General features: G+C 39.5%; 1 protein-coding gene across 2 annotated transcripts in view; it reads left to right on the top strand.

Annotated features, from left to right (window-relative positions):
• Positions 1 to 610: 610 nt before the first annotated feature.
• SHTN1 (shootin 1) overlaps positions 611 to 16,505 on the top strand; it is a 47,982-nt gene continuing 32,087 nt past the window's right edge. For both annotated transcript variants that reach the window (XM_008643192.2, XM_008643193.2), the window contains exons 1-5: positions 611 to 667; positions 7,155 to 7,215; positions 11,058 to 11,152; positions 13,256 to 13,424; positions 15,974 to 16,071. In XM_008643192.2, the coding sequence (XP_008641414.1) occupies positions 11,066 to 11,152; positions 13,256 to 13,424; positions 15,974 to 16,071 (354 nt within the window). In that variant the 5' untranslated portion in view covers positions 611 to 667; positions 7,155 to 7,215; positions 11,058 to 11,065. The remainder of the gene's footprint in view (positions 668 to 7,154; positions 7,216 to 11,057; positions 11,153 to 13,255; positions 13,425 to 15,973; positions 16,072 to 16,505) is intronic.

Below are 16,505 nucleotides of genomic sequence, written 5' to 3' on the forward strand. Positions count from 1 at the left end.
GGAGCAGTGATCAAGAGGCACAGCCTTTGTGTTCTGTGTAGGAAATACATTGTTTCACACGCGTGGTTTCTTTTTTGTTCATCTGCCTGTTGGTTTTCGTTTTGGTTTTTTTTTTCCTGCTTCTTGAGCATGGGGGGTGGGTAGGAGTCTTGGGTACATAAGGAGAAGTGGGGACAAAGTAAAGGGATGGATGGGAGACCCTGGTTTTCCTGGTGCAGGGATCAGCTACTGTGCAGGTACCTATATATTGCATGAACCATTCTTTCTAGGATTGATCTGTAACCTGAGCCAGTGTGGGTTTGAAATTGTCACTGCAAACCAGTGTATTCACCTTGTAATTTTTGAACTCAATCAATAAGATTGTTTAATTCTACATTGATCAAAATTGATTGTTTTGGGAGCTACCATCTTTTTCAGACATTTCCTAATTGCTTCAATTCTAGAAGGATGTCCAGTTCATAAGATATTAATAGGCTATTAATGAAGTTTATGACCCATGTTATTTAAGAAGTCTGTGTAGACAAACAGAAGAGTTTTCAATTTAATCAAATGGAGAGCAAATTTGGGAAGAGGTACTGCTATATTAACTTTTTTCTTTTTTTTTCCATGTGTAGCTATTGGCGAATATGAAGAGCTTAGAGCAGAAAATAAGAAAACAAAAGAAGAGGTTTGTATATGTCAATTATTCATTTAATACTAAAATGCTAAATACCAGAATACTGTGTTGACTGTGGCAAATTGTTGACTGCTTTTTTGAGTTCACTGTTACTTACTAATAATATTACTTGTACCTATGTTTTAAGGAGCAGTGAATGCAACTCTCACAACTATTCTGGCTGTCCCACTCCAGAAAACTTCCTGTAAATATACTTTAAGTGATTGCTGCTTTACCAAGTTTGTGATTACAGTGTGAGAACAGACCAAGTCATGTGTTTAGATAAAATTATTTCTCTTCAATCTAAGTCTTGTTTTATTATGACTTCATTTACACAGGGGACTTAATTACTGAAAAGAAAAAAAGAGAACAACTTCCCTCAGCCAGCCCTTCTGAACATTCAGAATGTAGGAATATGATTTCCGAAGGTAGGGAGGAATGCAGGGGAGTCAGTGCTACACTGTATTGTAAACAAAATTCTTCTTTCTCCAGTATGAGTGAGCTGAAGATGTAAGAAACCTGTTAGTTTTCATATCCCTGTTAGCTGCCAAGGCATGTATGTTTAATTCAGTTTCTTCTGAAGTCATTTTGGAAGAGTCATTTTTAGTTCCAAATGTTGCAATTCAAGGCTGTATTGAGAACACCTTGTCCTTAACTCTTTTTTTATTATTAAAGAAAATTTGAAACTTATGTTCACTTATGATTGAGCAAACATTTTATGTATTTCTACTGAGGTCAGCATACTGTTCTTCATTCCCTCCTATCCGCTGACCTCCTTGTTTTTTTCACTTTGCTTATTGCTGCATTCCTGTTCTGCTGTCCTTCACCAAAGTCTCGGATATCCCAGGATATCTGTCCTCTGTCTTTGCTGTTTGGAAGAAATGCTCAGAAGAAAATGAGAATAAAACTGAGTTAGACCAAGATTCCGTCCAGCCCAGAATCCTGTTTCTGACAGCGGAAAGGGAGGCCTGTAGGAGCATGTTTAACACCTGGGCAGGTTTCTCTTGCAGTTCTCCAAACCATTTGCAGCCTTGGAGCTTCCTCACCTGGAAGTGATTTCAGCATCCTGCCCTCTGCTGCTCTCTTCCTTTAGTTTGTCCCATGCTAGCTGTTGGCTTCTCTCATATGTGGGGAGTGTCATGCCAGGACATGTGTACACCACATGAAAAACAGGCTCTCCAGCTTTGCCCTGAACCCAAGTCATATCAGCTTTGGTGTTTCTTCTGCAAAGCTTTGTTTAGCTTGGGAAGGAAGAACTGGGGAGACTTTCCTGAGCGACATTTTTATTTTAAGGTTTTTTTCTTCAGACGGAATTTCAATGAAAAGTTTGTTTCTGAAATTGAGATGGAATGAGATGTTCTGAGGTTTCTTCCATTCTGCTCTTCTTGCTTCCTTGCTCCTCTCTCTCACAAGACTTCTTTCCTACAGATGCATATCTCTAGCTGCTCCTGTGTGTTTCAGCTGAAGGCTGCTCTGAAGTTTTTCAGAATACTTGCATAACACCTGAAAATCCTCCAAGCTTGAGCACATGAGGATTACATTCCCAGCTGAGCAAATCAGTTAAACACGTGCTCAGGGCTGGATTTTCAGTTGTTACGCAAGTATTCTCCATCCAAAAACTCCATCCTGCAAGTTGGTGTGCTTGTGTGAGCAGTCATGGTTCATTGTTTAAGTGCTTGGGCTCAAGTGGTTAAGTGTGAGGCCCTCAGTGCATTTCCTCCACAAAAAAAAAAGAATCTACTGATAGAGAGTTCATGGTTATATTTGCTTCCAGTGCCATTACTGGAAGAAGCTAGTCCTTGTGTTATGGCCCTAATCCCAAAAGGTCCTTAGCATCTCCTGCTTTGTATCTTAGTTTGAGCTCTGCAGAATCAAACCTGCTACTGGAAAAATGTAGCACAGACTTTCTCTGCCTGTGGGTCTGGGAAGTTGTGGGTGACTTCTGTTCAGTTTCTGCCACTGTCTGTCACTGTGAATGTGAGCAAATGGCTTCCTCTGTATCAATTGTGGTCACATAATTGCATCAACAGGAGAAGGAGAAGTTAATTTTTTTAGCAGGTGACTTGCAGACTGTTTGTGGAAAGTGCCACAGAGGAATTAAATAGCAGTCTGTGTGTGTGTGCTTTTGATACACTTGGTGGAATATTTTCTAAGTCACTCTTATACTTGTATGGCTCTGAAAGATGAGCTGTGCATGCAGAAATTATCCTAGTTTCCATTAGACACAGGGAACTTGGTGGATAATTGGCAGCTAACTTAAGATATAATTTTAATTTTTGAAAATGCATGCTCTTTGTTCTGTATTTTTTCTTAAAATTAGGAAGTAAATTGACTTTTACGTGGGTTACTTTGTTCAAAGCACTGCTGCTTTAAAAGGGTGCTAATAACCACAGAAATTCAGGAGCAAAATACGAGGTCTTTGATCCACAGTGTCTCTTCCTCATTGCCTTGCAAAACTGCCAATTTGGAGACCACTGGTGGAGTCTCTGACAACATTTCCCCAGGTATTTTGTGTTAGTGTTTTTAAATACTTTCAGAAACAATGGAGCCAAAATGATATTGGTAGATTATGTCTCTTAGGTCACCTTTTCTTATTGATGTAACCAACAAAACATTCATACCAGCCCCCCAAAAATGCATAACTAACGTTCAGCTGCACACAAATGTGGGTGACTTAATATGCAGTTCTGACATATTCAGAGTCAGATCATGAATAAATATTTGACTACTTGCTAATCAGATAGAAATGACTCTGAACGCTGGTTTTGACAGTGTTTTGTCATGCTGCCAGTAGGGGGAAAAAAAAAGCAAGACAGCTATCCAAAACAGTAGGTGTAATACAGTATCTGTGTTACGTCATTCATGGTGTTTGCTCTGTTAAAACACACATATGCAGTGGATTTTGTGTTTTGTCACCAAGTGGGAATGGGGAAGGGATTCTGCCTTGATGACATGCTCATTGTTTCTGTAAGTAGAGTATTGCAAATGTCATTGGATACTTCAGAGCACTGCACCAAACTCACAGTTTTAGAACAAGCATTTAGAACAAAATCTGCATACATTTCACAATCTGTGTAAATGGGAAAGAATTGTGTCTTGTGTTGCTTAGCAATGGTTTAATTGACTATATGACTACTACGTGAGCTTCTTGCATCTTAATATCTGGACTGAACAATCTCCCTGTTGTTTTTGCCCTTTGAAGGCCTTTTACTGAATTCTGTGGGAGCTTGTGTGCAAAATAGTTGGCAAAAAAGAAGCCTGCAAGTAGAGAATACACAAGAAACTAGAAATTAAAGTATTGCCTTGTATATTGGGTAGGTACCTAGAAGGCAAAAATCTGAAAGGAGTGGGATTGACAAATCTTCTGAACTTGCACCTGCAAAGATGAAGAATATATGGAGTTATTCACAAAATTAATTTTGGCAACTGGACTGTTAATTTCTAAAAATACAAATGCAATGTATTTTTACTGCTAAGAGATTATATTGACTCCTATAGCCAGTTCAGGACTGCAATATTGTCTGTTTACATTGTTGGGGTTTTTTTTAAGTGAGATAGTGGTGGTTTAAATATTAGATTACTGATACTAGATATATTCAGTAAAGTAGAATAAATGCCTATTTTACTTTGCAGAGAAGCTGGAACTCTTAATTAAGTTAAAGACAGAAAATTGACTGGCAATCCAGGAGTTACAAACTTCTTTATTTTTATTCAAGGGTGCTCTTTAATGTGGAGCTATCCCTTAACACTGACAAGGGCAAGCTTAGTAAATACATGGAAACTGTTTCTCCACAACAGTTGTATGTGCTTGAATGTGGAAAGTGAACAGCAGATTTTAGAGTAATGTTACACTATTTGCCTTCTATATTTAGGAATAGTGATAATTTTGTCCATTAATGATTCTACTGTGTGTGCTTCAAATTGCTTTTTTGAAAAGTGAGGTGATCATGAACTTCTAAGGCTTCTGTGGAGCATTTTATGAGCAGCTCATACTTCTAAATTTTGATTTTTAAACTTTTGAGTTTTAAAGGTTAAGGGCAATTTATTTTAAAGGATGACAGTATTTTTTACTATGAAACATAGTTTATAGGCTTTTTATTTTTGTGGAAATTTCAAATTTGGAACAGTTTAAGTAGTTAAAGAGAATCTCATATTCTCCTAATTCTTAGAAGATAAACTAGGGTATTTTTTTGGAAGGACCTATAACAGCTCTGCTTGCATGGCTCTGATTGCAAGACAGAAGGCAAAGTGCTTTCCATTGATCATTTCAGCAAGGGCAGCAATCTCCCGCTCTCCTTTTCTTCTTCCTCTTTCATTCTGAAGCACAGTAGCAGCAAAAAGAAAGTATTGAGAAAGCTTCAACTGGGAGCAGGAATTGCTCTGCAGAGACCCAAGCCTGGAGACCCTGATTGTGCAGAGAAATGTCGCAGTTAGGAGGAGAATAGTCAGCTTGCCGTGGTCCAAATGGAGCTCTCTCTGCAAATAGCACTCGAGGTGAAGTGGAATAGGTCATTTAACTTCCCCTTTCCCTGCACAGGGAAAGCTGCTACGCCTTACAGCGTGCTGCCTGGAGGATTTTGAAAGGAGTTTTTCGTGTTGTTGGGATAGGGAGTGTGCTATGTCCTCTACATCAAGGTTTCCATCAGTAGGAAAGTGTCATTGGCTTCCTCAGGCAACAGATGAGATCCTTAAAATGCTAATGTTTCTGGGTTTTAAACTGACCACTAAAGGCATTTGCTCACTTAATGTGCAGTGGGCTGAAAGCGTGCAGTGGGCTGAAAGCTTGCAGTGTGCAGGAAAATCCGTGGGTGAAGTATGTCAGTGTGGCTGCGGTGTCTTTCTTGGGAAATACGAGGCAGCAGCAGCTCACACCAATTCCCCTCTTACGGCAGAACTGTGAACTGTGCTCTGCAGGAATAGCCAGAAACGCTTTCTGCATCTTTCACTGCCTTCTGCTCTTTGACTGCACTTCTGCCGCGAAGGTAACACAAATTTTTGCTGAGAAAACAGAGGGAGGGCAGTGAGCAGCAAGATACATGCACAGATTTCCCTTCCCCAGCTCTCCTGTGCAAGATTCTCTTAACCGGTTCTTTGTTAACAGGGCCCCAGGAAACGGTGAGTCCTCGTCTGGCGCCGCTTGCTCAGCACGTCTTTGCTCCTTGTGCTCCTTGTTTCACAGTCCTTAGAGCAGCTGGTGACTGACCTGTCCCCATACTCAGCCCCTGTCCCTTGAAGCCTCATCACCCCACTGCCATTAGAAGAGAGATTGCTTGTTGAGTGCAGCTCCTTTTGCTCCCCAGATATCCATCAGCTGCCTCTGAGGCAACACCAGTGGCATCCTCGCCTTGCCTAAGTGCAGATTCTTCTTTGAGTCTCATCCAAGGTCCTCTATGGCTGATAGAAGAGTTCTCTTGAATTTGGCTGCCTTTGAATCGGACTCTCCCCCTTCTTGTTGCTTAACAGCAGGCTCCTTTCCCAGCCAACTCAAAGTGGCTCCTCATGTGGAAAAACTGAAAATCGAGCAAAATCATTTCAGGGTTGTAGTTTTTTTTTCCCCCAGTTCTGTTCCAGTGGCCAGCATCCTTGTAATTGGAGTTGGACTGTAAGGAGCTCGGTCACACAGATCTCTTCCAGAAGTTAACTCATGGTCTTAGGTTGATTTTTTGCTGTGAACATGCCCAGCCGCATGTGAGGAAGGATGTGTGTGTAAGGCACCTTGTGTGCCAGTCATACTTCCCCCTGGGTCATGTGTTTTTCACACTGTGATTAATCACTGACTGTGTCTCTTGTGAATTTTACTCATTTCTTTGAGTTCTTTCATTTACTTACAGAATGGGTTTTCTTAGAGAACTTTATTTAACATCTGTTTTATTCTTTCTGTTTGAAGAAACCGTTCCATCGTAAGATCAGTGATCGCAGACCTGTGTAGTGTTAGCAATGACCACAAAATTAATAAAACTGGGGTGATGGGAACTCCTTAAAGCATGAAAATGAGTGTCATTCTCTCTACAAAGCTGAAGCTTTCCTCATGATGTTATGAAACTAAAAACAGCATGTCCCTGATAATTGGCTTTGAGGTTTTCCTTGCACATGGTAGGTATAGAAATGTAGGCCTCTTTCCTGAGTCTATTTGTGTTAAAGAAAATACACTTACAGCCTATTTTTGGCATGCAAAGTATTGCTTCTACTGTTGGTGTAACATGGATAACTGTTTATATCAGTTTTGGATAATGTGTCTCTTTAAAATATTTTCAGAATAGCTCTGAATTGGAACCTAAATCAAGTAGAGCATGCCGGTTTGGTTAGGAAATACTCTGAGTAGTGAATTTTTAATGCATAGTTTCCATCGATCTTACATGGCTTTAGGGAAAAAGAAATGCTTTGATAGGCTTCTGTACATTGTGGAGCTGGCAATTGATCTTGGTTGATTTTGCATGTTGTGACTGCTAATTAAGTAACTGGGATCAGTGTTTCATTTCAATTTTCTCTTCTCCTACAGTGTGACAAAATCAAGCAAGAACGAGATGAGGCTGTCAAAAAGCTGGAGGAGTTTCAGAAAAGTAAGCTGATAATATCCGTGTGATTTTCTTGATGTAGACAATTATGAACATAGTTCTGCATGCTCTACAGCAGTGTTAAGAATGCTGAGATTCAGGTCCATTTGCTGTTTTCCTTCAAAGCTGTGTTTAAGGAGCTAGTCCAGTGAGACTTTGCCCATATTCGGACTAAATGCTGTTACAGCATTTGTACTCTCTGGCACAGGTAGTCATTCTCAAGGTGCAAAGTGGTGAAAATACAGTGGTGCAAATGTGGCTCTATCTCACCTGGATTCTGCAAGTGACTTTTGGAATGATGCATGCTTGAAGTGAGTGGGATTTGATGCTGTTGCTGAGATTCCTAATAATAATAATGGCAATTTTTTTCATGAAGGAGTAATAGTACGTTAAGCACAGACACACCAGGAAAAGGTTTTAGGACAAACTGCTCTCGTGGTAATTTTTAGTGCAAGTTCTATCTTGTCTGGACTGTGAGAATGTCAATATTCAGTTTTACACTTTCATGGTAATGGTTCTATTGAAACCCTATGGTGTCTGGAAGCAACAAAGCACATCTAATGGGAGTGGAAGTATCCTAGTGGAATAGCTCCTTAGAAGAGACAATTACAATGGGATTGTGGTCTGTTATGTCTGGTTTGTGCCAGTACAGTGAACTGCACGGTGAAGCATCAGAAATGTGCATGAAGTTAATGCAGGAGAAGGAAATCACATGGTCTGTACTTTTGTGTGACTCTGTTAATAGAGGAATTTGCTCACTTCTGTTTTATAATAGTTGGTGTGATACAATTACGGAAAATAATCTAAAATCAACAGGAATTGTCTACTGCCTTAAATTATCTAGGTAACTGTTCTGTGAAGCAAGAATGTTCCCTAAGAAGGAAGTATAATTCCTCTGGAAAAACGGCTGCCTGTTTTGTTTTTGTTATGATATAAGGAATACTGGAGTGTGGCAGAAAATGTCAAGTAGTTAAGACTTAAAATTTGAGGTAATATTTGATGTTGTAAGATTTTATAGGTTTCTTTTATCTTCCTTTCACATTTTTAAAGGACATACCTTGTAAACATAGTGATAAAATGCCAGGAATATTAGGATTTTAAAGCAATAATGGAGCCCATTATTTAAACGACAATATAAAAGGCAATTATATTGATGAAGAGCTACATTGGCTTTGTGTCTGTGAATAAACTTGGCCTGTACTCAGCTTCTATTTGTTCTCCTGGCATAAACACATATTGTGTGTGATTCCAGTTTAATGGGGCCCCGTTTGTATGCCAAGCAGCTGCATTTTAGGCCCTATTGCGTGATTTCATAGCTCTCTGAAAATTGGTTCTATTGAGCACAAGAGATAGAAGGTGGTGGTGGGGGGGAAAGCTTCAACACACAATCATTTCTTTTCAATTGGAGCCAGCAAGGTTGATGACAACATGACCATTGTGTTATAATGATAAGACCACTAAGGATCTGTACCTCTCATCAAGGCTTTCACACAACAGCAGATACAATTTAATTCACTGCTCTGTCAGCAGTGCTGATACCATTATGCCGTCTGTCTCCACAGTTATAATCACTGTCCTCCGAGAAATGCAGTTGAAATGATCTTGAGCAGTCAAAGAAACTCTCAATTAAGGCTGCCACTTCCAATGTGTCAGATTGTGTCTTATGCACTTGGTACAATTTTCACTTCCAATCCTGTTTATTTACAATGTCTACCAGTAATTACGCTTAACATGTCATTTAGTGAGGGTGCCCCTGCCAAGGAGATTGTTGGGTGCTGCAGTACCATTGAGGGGGAGTTTCTCGCAGTCAATGCCATCAGCAGCTTTTAGTCCCTGATGGGATGCAGTAGTAATGTTGATAATGCAAGTATCGTGCTCATCAAGTCATAATTAGATGCCACTCAAATGTGCCACTTGTAATAACAGTGTTGATTCATGTTTTCTCGGTGACTGCAACTACTAATTAGTTAAGTGGTTTTTGGTTGGCCTGCATTTGCTGCGGATTATTATTACCCCTGAAAAAAACTGTCAAGGTTAGAGATGTTTCAGGCCACTTAGTGCTTCTTTATGAATATTAATATTGACATAATAAGAACTTTGGACAGACTTAGGAAATAATATATTTTTTGTATTTAATTTGGAAAGACTTTTTTCCCCTGAGTTAATCATAATTGCAGGTTAATTAAGTTTAAATGAACCAAGAGTAATCCCTAGTTCTGCCATGAGAGCCTGATCCTTGTTTCCTAACTTTAGCCTTGCTTGAGGCCATTAGATTCCTGTCTGTAAAATGGGAGCAGCTCTGTATCTCCACTGCTCCCTCATCCAGCCCAAAGCATCTCATTGCTGAGAGCTCCCAGGGCTCAGCAAAATAAAAACAGAAGAGATAGGGTCATGTACCACCTAAAACTTTTCCTCTCTCAAATTAAACGTAGCAGCTGGTGTGGCACACTTGGAGCAGGTAATTTCTCCATAGTCAGGAGAAATGGAAATAAAAAAGACAACCAAAGAAAGAGGTCTGGTTTCTCTGCTGTTAGAAGGCTTCATGTGAATATAGTTTTTAGACCAAGATTTACCAATAGGCTCCCCTGCCTTTTCTTTTTTTGTAGATTTTGTGTCTTTCATGCAGCTACTCAGCAAACCAATGTGTTGCTGGTTTCCTCTGATAACAATAAAACTTTAACAATGAAACCTTCAGTTGATACTAAGTATAAAGCTGCATAAATAACATTTGTTGATGGCCTTCTTTTTCCTATCCTGAAGTCCTGTTTTATGGTCATTAAGATGACCTCTGTGTATCGGGCTTTTCTACCCAGTGGTATAAAATCACTAGGTTTTAAAGCTTATCTTGATGAAAAGGAAAGGAAATCCTATTAAAAAAAATCCTCTGTATTTACGCTATATTTTCCAGCCTTGTTCCTGCTTCAAAGTGTTGTTCAGCTGCAAATAGCTCCTTTCCGTGCATTGAAATCCTGACACTGGGCTGAGAAGGAATCTGTGCCATGCAATGACTTGCAGAATTATGGTCCAGGCTGCTGCTTAGGATGGATGAGAGTGCCAGGAGCCAAGGGGGAATTGCATCCATGAGCCTGAGAAATGGAAAATTATTCTTGGGTTTTCTGCTTTGCTCCCCTGTGCAGCCTTAAACGTGTCCCTTAGAAAAAAGACTTTGAACACTACTAAAGTACATATGTACTGCTGGAAGTTAAGTGGAATGCAAGCCAAAATGTACCTATACTTTTAAATTTTTTCTGACTTGCATTGGTTTCCTGTGTTACAAAACAAGATTTGGTCCAGATTTTGTGAGTGTGTTGGAATCTTATGTTGTGGACAGTGAAGGTAGGTGAGACCGTGGTGCTTATTTTAGGGCCTGCTCAAGCACAGAGAGACTTCAAATAAGAAACGGACCAGAAAGTGAAAAGAAACTTTGTAATACACCTGTGTTAATCTTGCTGATTAAAAACACCAAGGATCCACTCTTCTGAAAATGTCTTGATGGCAGTCTTAAGGGATAATCCTAAAGATCTCATTCTGATTCCTCAAGTGTTAGTGAAATACAGATGAGGAATGAGGATGGTCAGGAAGGGTCCTGCTGGTCTTCTGCTTCCATAAGTTTATGCTCAGTTCTGCAGTTGCTCTAATGCTGCAAACATGGCTTGAGAGAATTGCTTAAAGAAACAAACCAAGTATTCAATGCTCAAAACAGTTCCTGTCCATGCAGATTATCTAAGGCACTTGTATTTGAAATGCTTACGTTGAAAGTTAGCAAAAGGAGATGTGCTGTTTCTGATCATGGGAGGCATGTGTCAAACTCTGGAAAATACTGACTAATTTTTGAACTCTTCCCTTAGTTTCTCACATGGTTATTGAGGAAGTAAACTGTATTCAGAACCATCTTGAAATTGAGAAGACGTGCCGTGAAAGTGCTGAGGCTTTGGCTTCTAAGGTGAGAAGAATCATGGTGATGCTGTTTTATCTAATCTATTTATTCACCTATTTATCTCTTTATTTATTTAAAACTTGCGATTGTATGCATGACCCTTAATGTGTTTCTGTATAATCTTGTGGAGCTTTGAAATAGTCTGGAAGTGGCAAAAAACGAAAAGCCAGATGCGAGATGCAAAATACCATTCCTGCCTTTAAAGAAAAAGAATACCCATTTTAATGTAGTTTCTGTTTTCATGGACCAGCATCCTGATCTCTAGTTTTCATATGCATTTAGGTTAAATGGAAAATAAGTTTTAGAACTCCTCTGCGTGAAAACAATAATGAGCATTTCAGTGTCTAAATCAAATGGAAAAAGTCAACCACTGCATTACATTTCAGGTGATTGTTTATGAAAGCAAAGTGAGGGCAGGGGAAAGGTGACCTCCACTGCTCTGTTGATTGCGTCTAGTCTGATGAATTTAGCAAGTGTGTAATTTTCTATATTCCATCTCATCAGAAGTGCATTATTATTAAAGAATGTTTTTATCTCTCTTATATATTTTTGGTTGTGTAAAATGCATCTGAGCCACTTCATCAGAAAATGGATTACAGCAATTTTGAACCAAATTTCATTAGCAATGCTGACTGCCTTTTTTTTTTTCCTTTTCCCCCTTCCCCCCCATCCCATTCCCTGCCCAAAGTACATCCTTAGATATGGTAAAAATCACACCAGCAAGAAATCACTTTAATTTAGATGCATTAGCAATGTACTTTCTGGAGGTATTTACTTAATTGTTTGCATAATGACACTATATTAGAATTCATAAGATAGACAATCAGCATATAAGTAAGAAAATGAACACATTTATGCAACTTGTCTTCTTCTCTGCACTTTCCCTGTAATGCACGTACAAGGGCAGTTCAAAGACTCTCTTTACTCTGTGGGGCTGTTTGTCACTGTGAGCTGACTAAACCATGTAGGGTTCTTCACACCACTCTCCCCACTTGCTCACTTTCATTCTTTGGGAGTGAGATGAAAAAGATCCTTAGTAAATCTCACCTAGTTGAAGGGCTGAGGATAAGGGGATCAAAGATGATGGCTTAGGTAAAAATTCAGGGTCACATGAACTGTACAGTGTATGTTTTCTTTGAAGCTACGTATTGGACTTCTGAAGTCAGTGTTGACTTTGACATATAGTGTCTCATTAGCAGGAAATTGAGTCTCATTTTTAAACCTGGGCACAGGGAATGCTTGGCTGGTTGGGTGGGCAGTCACCCTGACATTTACCTGAACACCCCTGAGGCTGTGCTGAGCGTACAGAGAGCTGCTGCTGTGGGGTGTCTGGATGCAGGACAGTGAAGGAGGGAATTAAACATTTGCAGTGGCTCCGGTTCAATTTTTCCTGATCAGACAGAGATGCCTTGCAGAATCTCTTCTGTACCATCCACCAACCAGTCATATGTTTAAAGATCCAACCTAAAGTGGTTTTTGACTTGTGGTCTGACCCATAAAGAATTGGTTTATGAGATGGCTTTCATCTCATGTATGTTGACTCTACAGTAATAACTCAAAAGAATTCTGAGATAATACCACTGTGACTACGAATATAGTAGTGGTAGTATTTGTAGTTTATAAGCAAAATAGGGCATAGGAGAAGGTAAGAGTTTTTATTTAACCAGTTGATACAGCTGGGAAAACCAGGTGAGCTTTCAGGGACACAAACTCTTCTTCAGGTCATTCAGTTGGGACTCCTGGTACATGTTTAAAGGTGAGGAGCTGAAGCAGCTATCACAAATCATGTGTAGCATTAAGTCAGCTTGATAACTGGTTTGATTGATTTGAACCTACACAGTAGTAATTAAACAGAAGTACTAGAGAGGAAAAAAGGGCATGGATAAAGCATCATGTTGAATTCAAACCTCTCAGAGGAGAAAGTGGACAAGCATCCCATCTTCAAATCACTCTAATGTTGGATGGAACATGTAATCTAAGGTTACTTTGTCTTCTTTGTTTGATACATCTTTTAATGATAAAGCAAAAAAAAAGTTGACTTTTTTCCTTGCCCAGCATCTTAAAGACAGACTAACTCGCTTCTTGCTGTTTGTCCTTCTCACCTTTCAGCTGAACAAAGAAAATAAGACCTTGAAAAGAATTAGTATGCTTTATATGGCCAAACTGGGCCCAGAAATTATCACCGAAGAGATTAACATTGATGAGGACGAATCATCCACGGATACAGAAGCTACCTCTGGATCATGCAATTCTGTGCACTGTCAGCAGCAAATAAAAGGTGAGCATTGTTGCTGATCCTACACCACCACTCAAGGCAGAAGTTGTCTTAAGAACAGCAGTGTTGGTTTGGACCAGAGGTTGGTCTGGTTCCAAGTCATGCTTCTGGGAGTGGTCAGAATCAAAGGATTTCCAGGTATGACTAAGAACATGGTGGGCTGGTAGTGTGTAACATAAATGGTGGGGGATATACAGCCTGCAGAGGAACTTAAATGCAGTAGGAAAATGAGATCTACCCAGCTAAGTGAGTTCAGTGCTACTGAGTCAGTAAAAGAAATATTTCCTAAGACCCTTAACAAGGTAAAAGTTAAGTAGAAGGACAAGGTCACTTTTAACTGCAATGTCATTATTTCAGAGCTTGTCAGACAGGACTCTCCATTTCTGTTTCCATTATGTACCTTCGTATGCACAAACTTCATTCATGTTCCAGAGCTATTACCAAACAAGCAGCTTAAAAAGGGACTGTTGTACTGGGTAAAACAGCAAAGCTTGAGAACATGGAAGTATATTGATAAGACAGATCTGTGCTTTTTTTTCAGAAATTTCTGGTTCTTTTTTGAAAGCCAGTTTATATTTCCATCATCCAAAATCAGCCTTATTTCTCATCTCTGTGATGAAATCATCATGATTTTAGGTATTGTTGTGTCATAGTATCCAAAAAAGGGGAACACCCACATTCTGGATTGGGTGACAAGAGAGATTAGGTGTTTAACTTCTTAAAAAAAAGCTTTCACTGTTTTTCAGACTGTAACTTAGAGTAGCAAATGATGTTTAAGTAGAGATTTTCTGAACTTTCAGTATGACCTTGTCTTTTTGAGTGCAGCAGCCACAATGAAGTGGTACAAAGTATCACTGAGGAAAAACATGTACTGTAAAAATGCTTGTGAAAGAATCCCACCCAAGAAATAAGGTGTCACAGTACCCTTCTATAATCAGCAGATTTATACCCTATAGATGTAGGAAAAGAGGCAGCAAATGGTGTGATGCACACCATGCAACCCATGTGAATGAGAAATAAGACTCTGGAATACCTCCTGCCTTCTTTGGAGAAAGGTGTCAAGAGTGCATTTAGAGAGCAAACAAAGGTAGCAGATCTGATGGGAGCATTTTTAGGAGGGTAGCAGGGTCAAACTAGAGAAATACTGTAGAAAGGCTCTGATGTATCTGCTTTCTGTCTTGATGAACAATTCATTAAAGCATGAAAAGTGGTATTTCGGGCTCTTCTAAGTCCTTTAGCCTTCTCACCATTCAAGAATGTACTGAATATTTCTTGGAATGCTTTCTTCCCTCCAACGACTTTATTCTGTAAGGATACATGAATAAGGCAGTAAAACCTGAGGCTCTCTGTGGTATGTGGATGTGCCTTCGTCTCTGGATGGTGAGGTTGATAGATGTGTTGTAAAACCATAATTAATCCAGGTACCATGAATTTCAGTGAGACTTTTTTCCCCATTAATTTCTCTGGAGAGCACAAATCCTTAAAACGAACAATGTGTATCAAGAATCTTCTGGGAAAACGGGTCTTTTTATTTGCTTTAGAAAGTGTATGCCTTTGATTTAGAGGACAATAAATCTGAGGCTCCAGAACTGGGAGGGGGGATGCTGGTGTAGAATGGACGTTTCCAAGATGTGAGACCAAACAGAATGACATCCAGCATGTCATCATCATCTGCAATTGATTAGCCATAATTTTCTCAACCCATGGCTGGTGTTCAGTGAACAGCAGTGCTGTGAAATACTGGAAGCAGGTGGGGAATGAGAGCACTTACTGAAAGCTAATATATATCAATAAATTTTGATTTTTGTGGTGATTTTATGTTAACCTAAACCTTGATACATTATGTATGCAAACTGATCTCCTGTTAAGAAGTTATTATAATCAAATGTTTTATTCCATTGTGAATTTAATTTATTTCATATTTTAATAATTAAGGAACAAAAATTCTGAGGGGAAAATTACAAGCATTAGCTCTTCCATCAGTAAAGGTTATATTCTGACTCTGTTCACATAATGTTGCAAAGACTATAAATTGGCAGCTGTTCAGGACAATTTCTTCAGTGAAAACCTCCCAAGTATTAACTGCCTGTTGTTTTGTTTATTTCCCTTGTGACAAGAACTCACAATCCAAAAAGAATTGAAGTGCATTAATTTGTTTTAAAGGATGCCTCCTAAAAATTACTTTCTGCTGCCCCCATACCAGAGTCTCTGTGATGTGACAGTCTCCTGAGCAGGACTGAGGACACTCTGCGGTGGCAGGATTGGCCCTGTTATAGCAGGAAATGAATCATTCAGAATGCAAATAAAGACAGCAGGACTGAACAAGGAGCTTACCTCAACAGAGTAAAGCTGAGACTGTGGCCCAGTTATAGATCTGTTACTTGACACTTATGCAAAGCTCATAAATTATTGAGGATGTTCCTTGATTACAACTGATGCTGGACACATAGTTCAGGTGTTTCATACTCAGCTGTACTTGCACTGCCATGACATTTCCTTTGTTGTTGTTTTTCGAATAAAATATATTCTTCATTTCCTTCCTCAAACTGCAGAGCTGCGAGATCAAATCGTATCTGTTCATGAGGAAAAGAAGACCTTGGCCATTGAACTGGAAAACCTGAGGTGCAAACTTGCAGAAGTAATTGAAGAAGTATGTATTGTACCATGGAAGGCGAGACCATGTTAGCGTGGAGTCGGTACTTTCTGTATCTTATTCTGCTAAAAATGCTCAGTTGTGAAGTTAATTGAATACTGTCTAATCTCAAGTCCTGCCAGTGATGGATCACTTAGGGCATGTCCCTGGAAGGGACCCTCTACGTCACAGTCCAGTCTGCCACTGTAGCTGGCACATGACTTCTCCTTGTCTGCTTGATCTGTTCTAATGCCCATATTACAACTGTCACCTCCCCTTCCTGACAGCCCCTCACCCTTCACAGCCTGCAGCTTCTTTGGATTTCCTTAAACCCGTAGATGTGTAAGAAATACTTTTGTGGGACTGTAGTTTAATCACTGGTGCTACTTCATTGAGTATATCCTTAAGTTTAGCCATTGGCAGTGCTGTATCATGGTAATTAGACCAGCAAA

Source organism: Corvus brachyrhynchos, unplaced genomic scaffold (assembly GCF_000691975.1).
Source record: "Corvus brachyrhynchos isolate BGI_N302 unplaced genomic scaffold, ASM69197v1 scaffold319, whole genome shotgun sequence".
Taxonomy (NCBI): Eukaryota; Metazoa; Chordata; class Aves; order Passeriformes; family Corvidae; genus Corvus; species Corvus brachyrhynchos.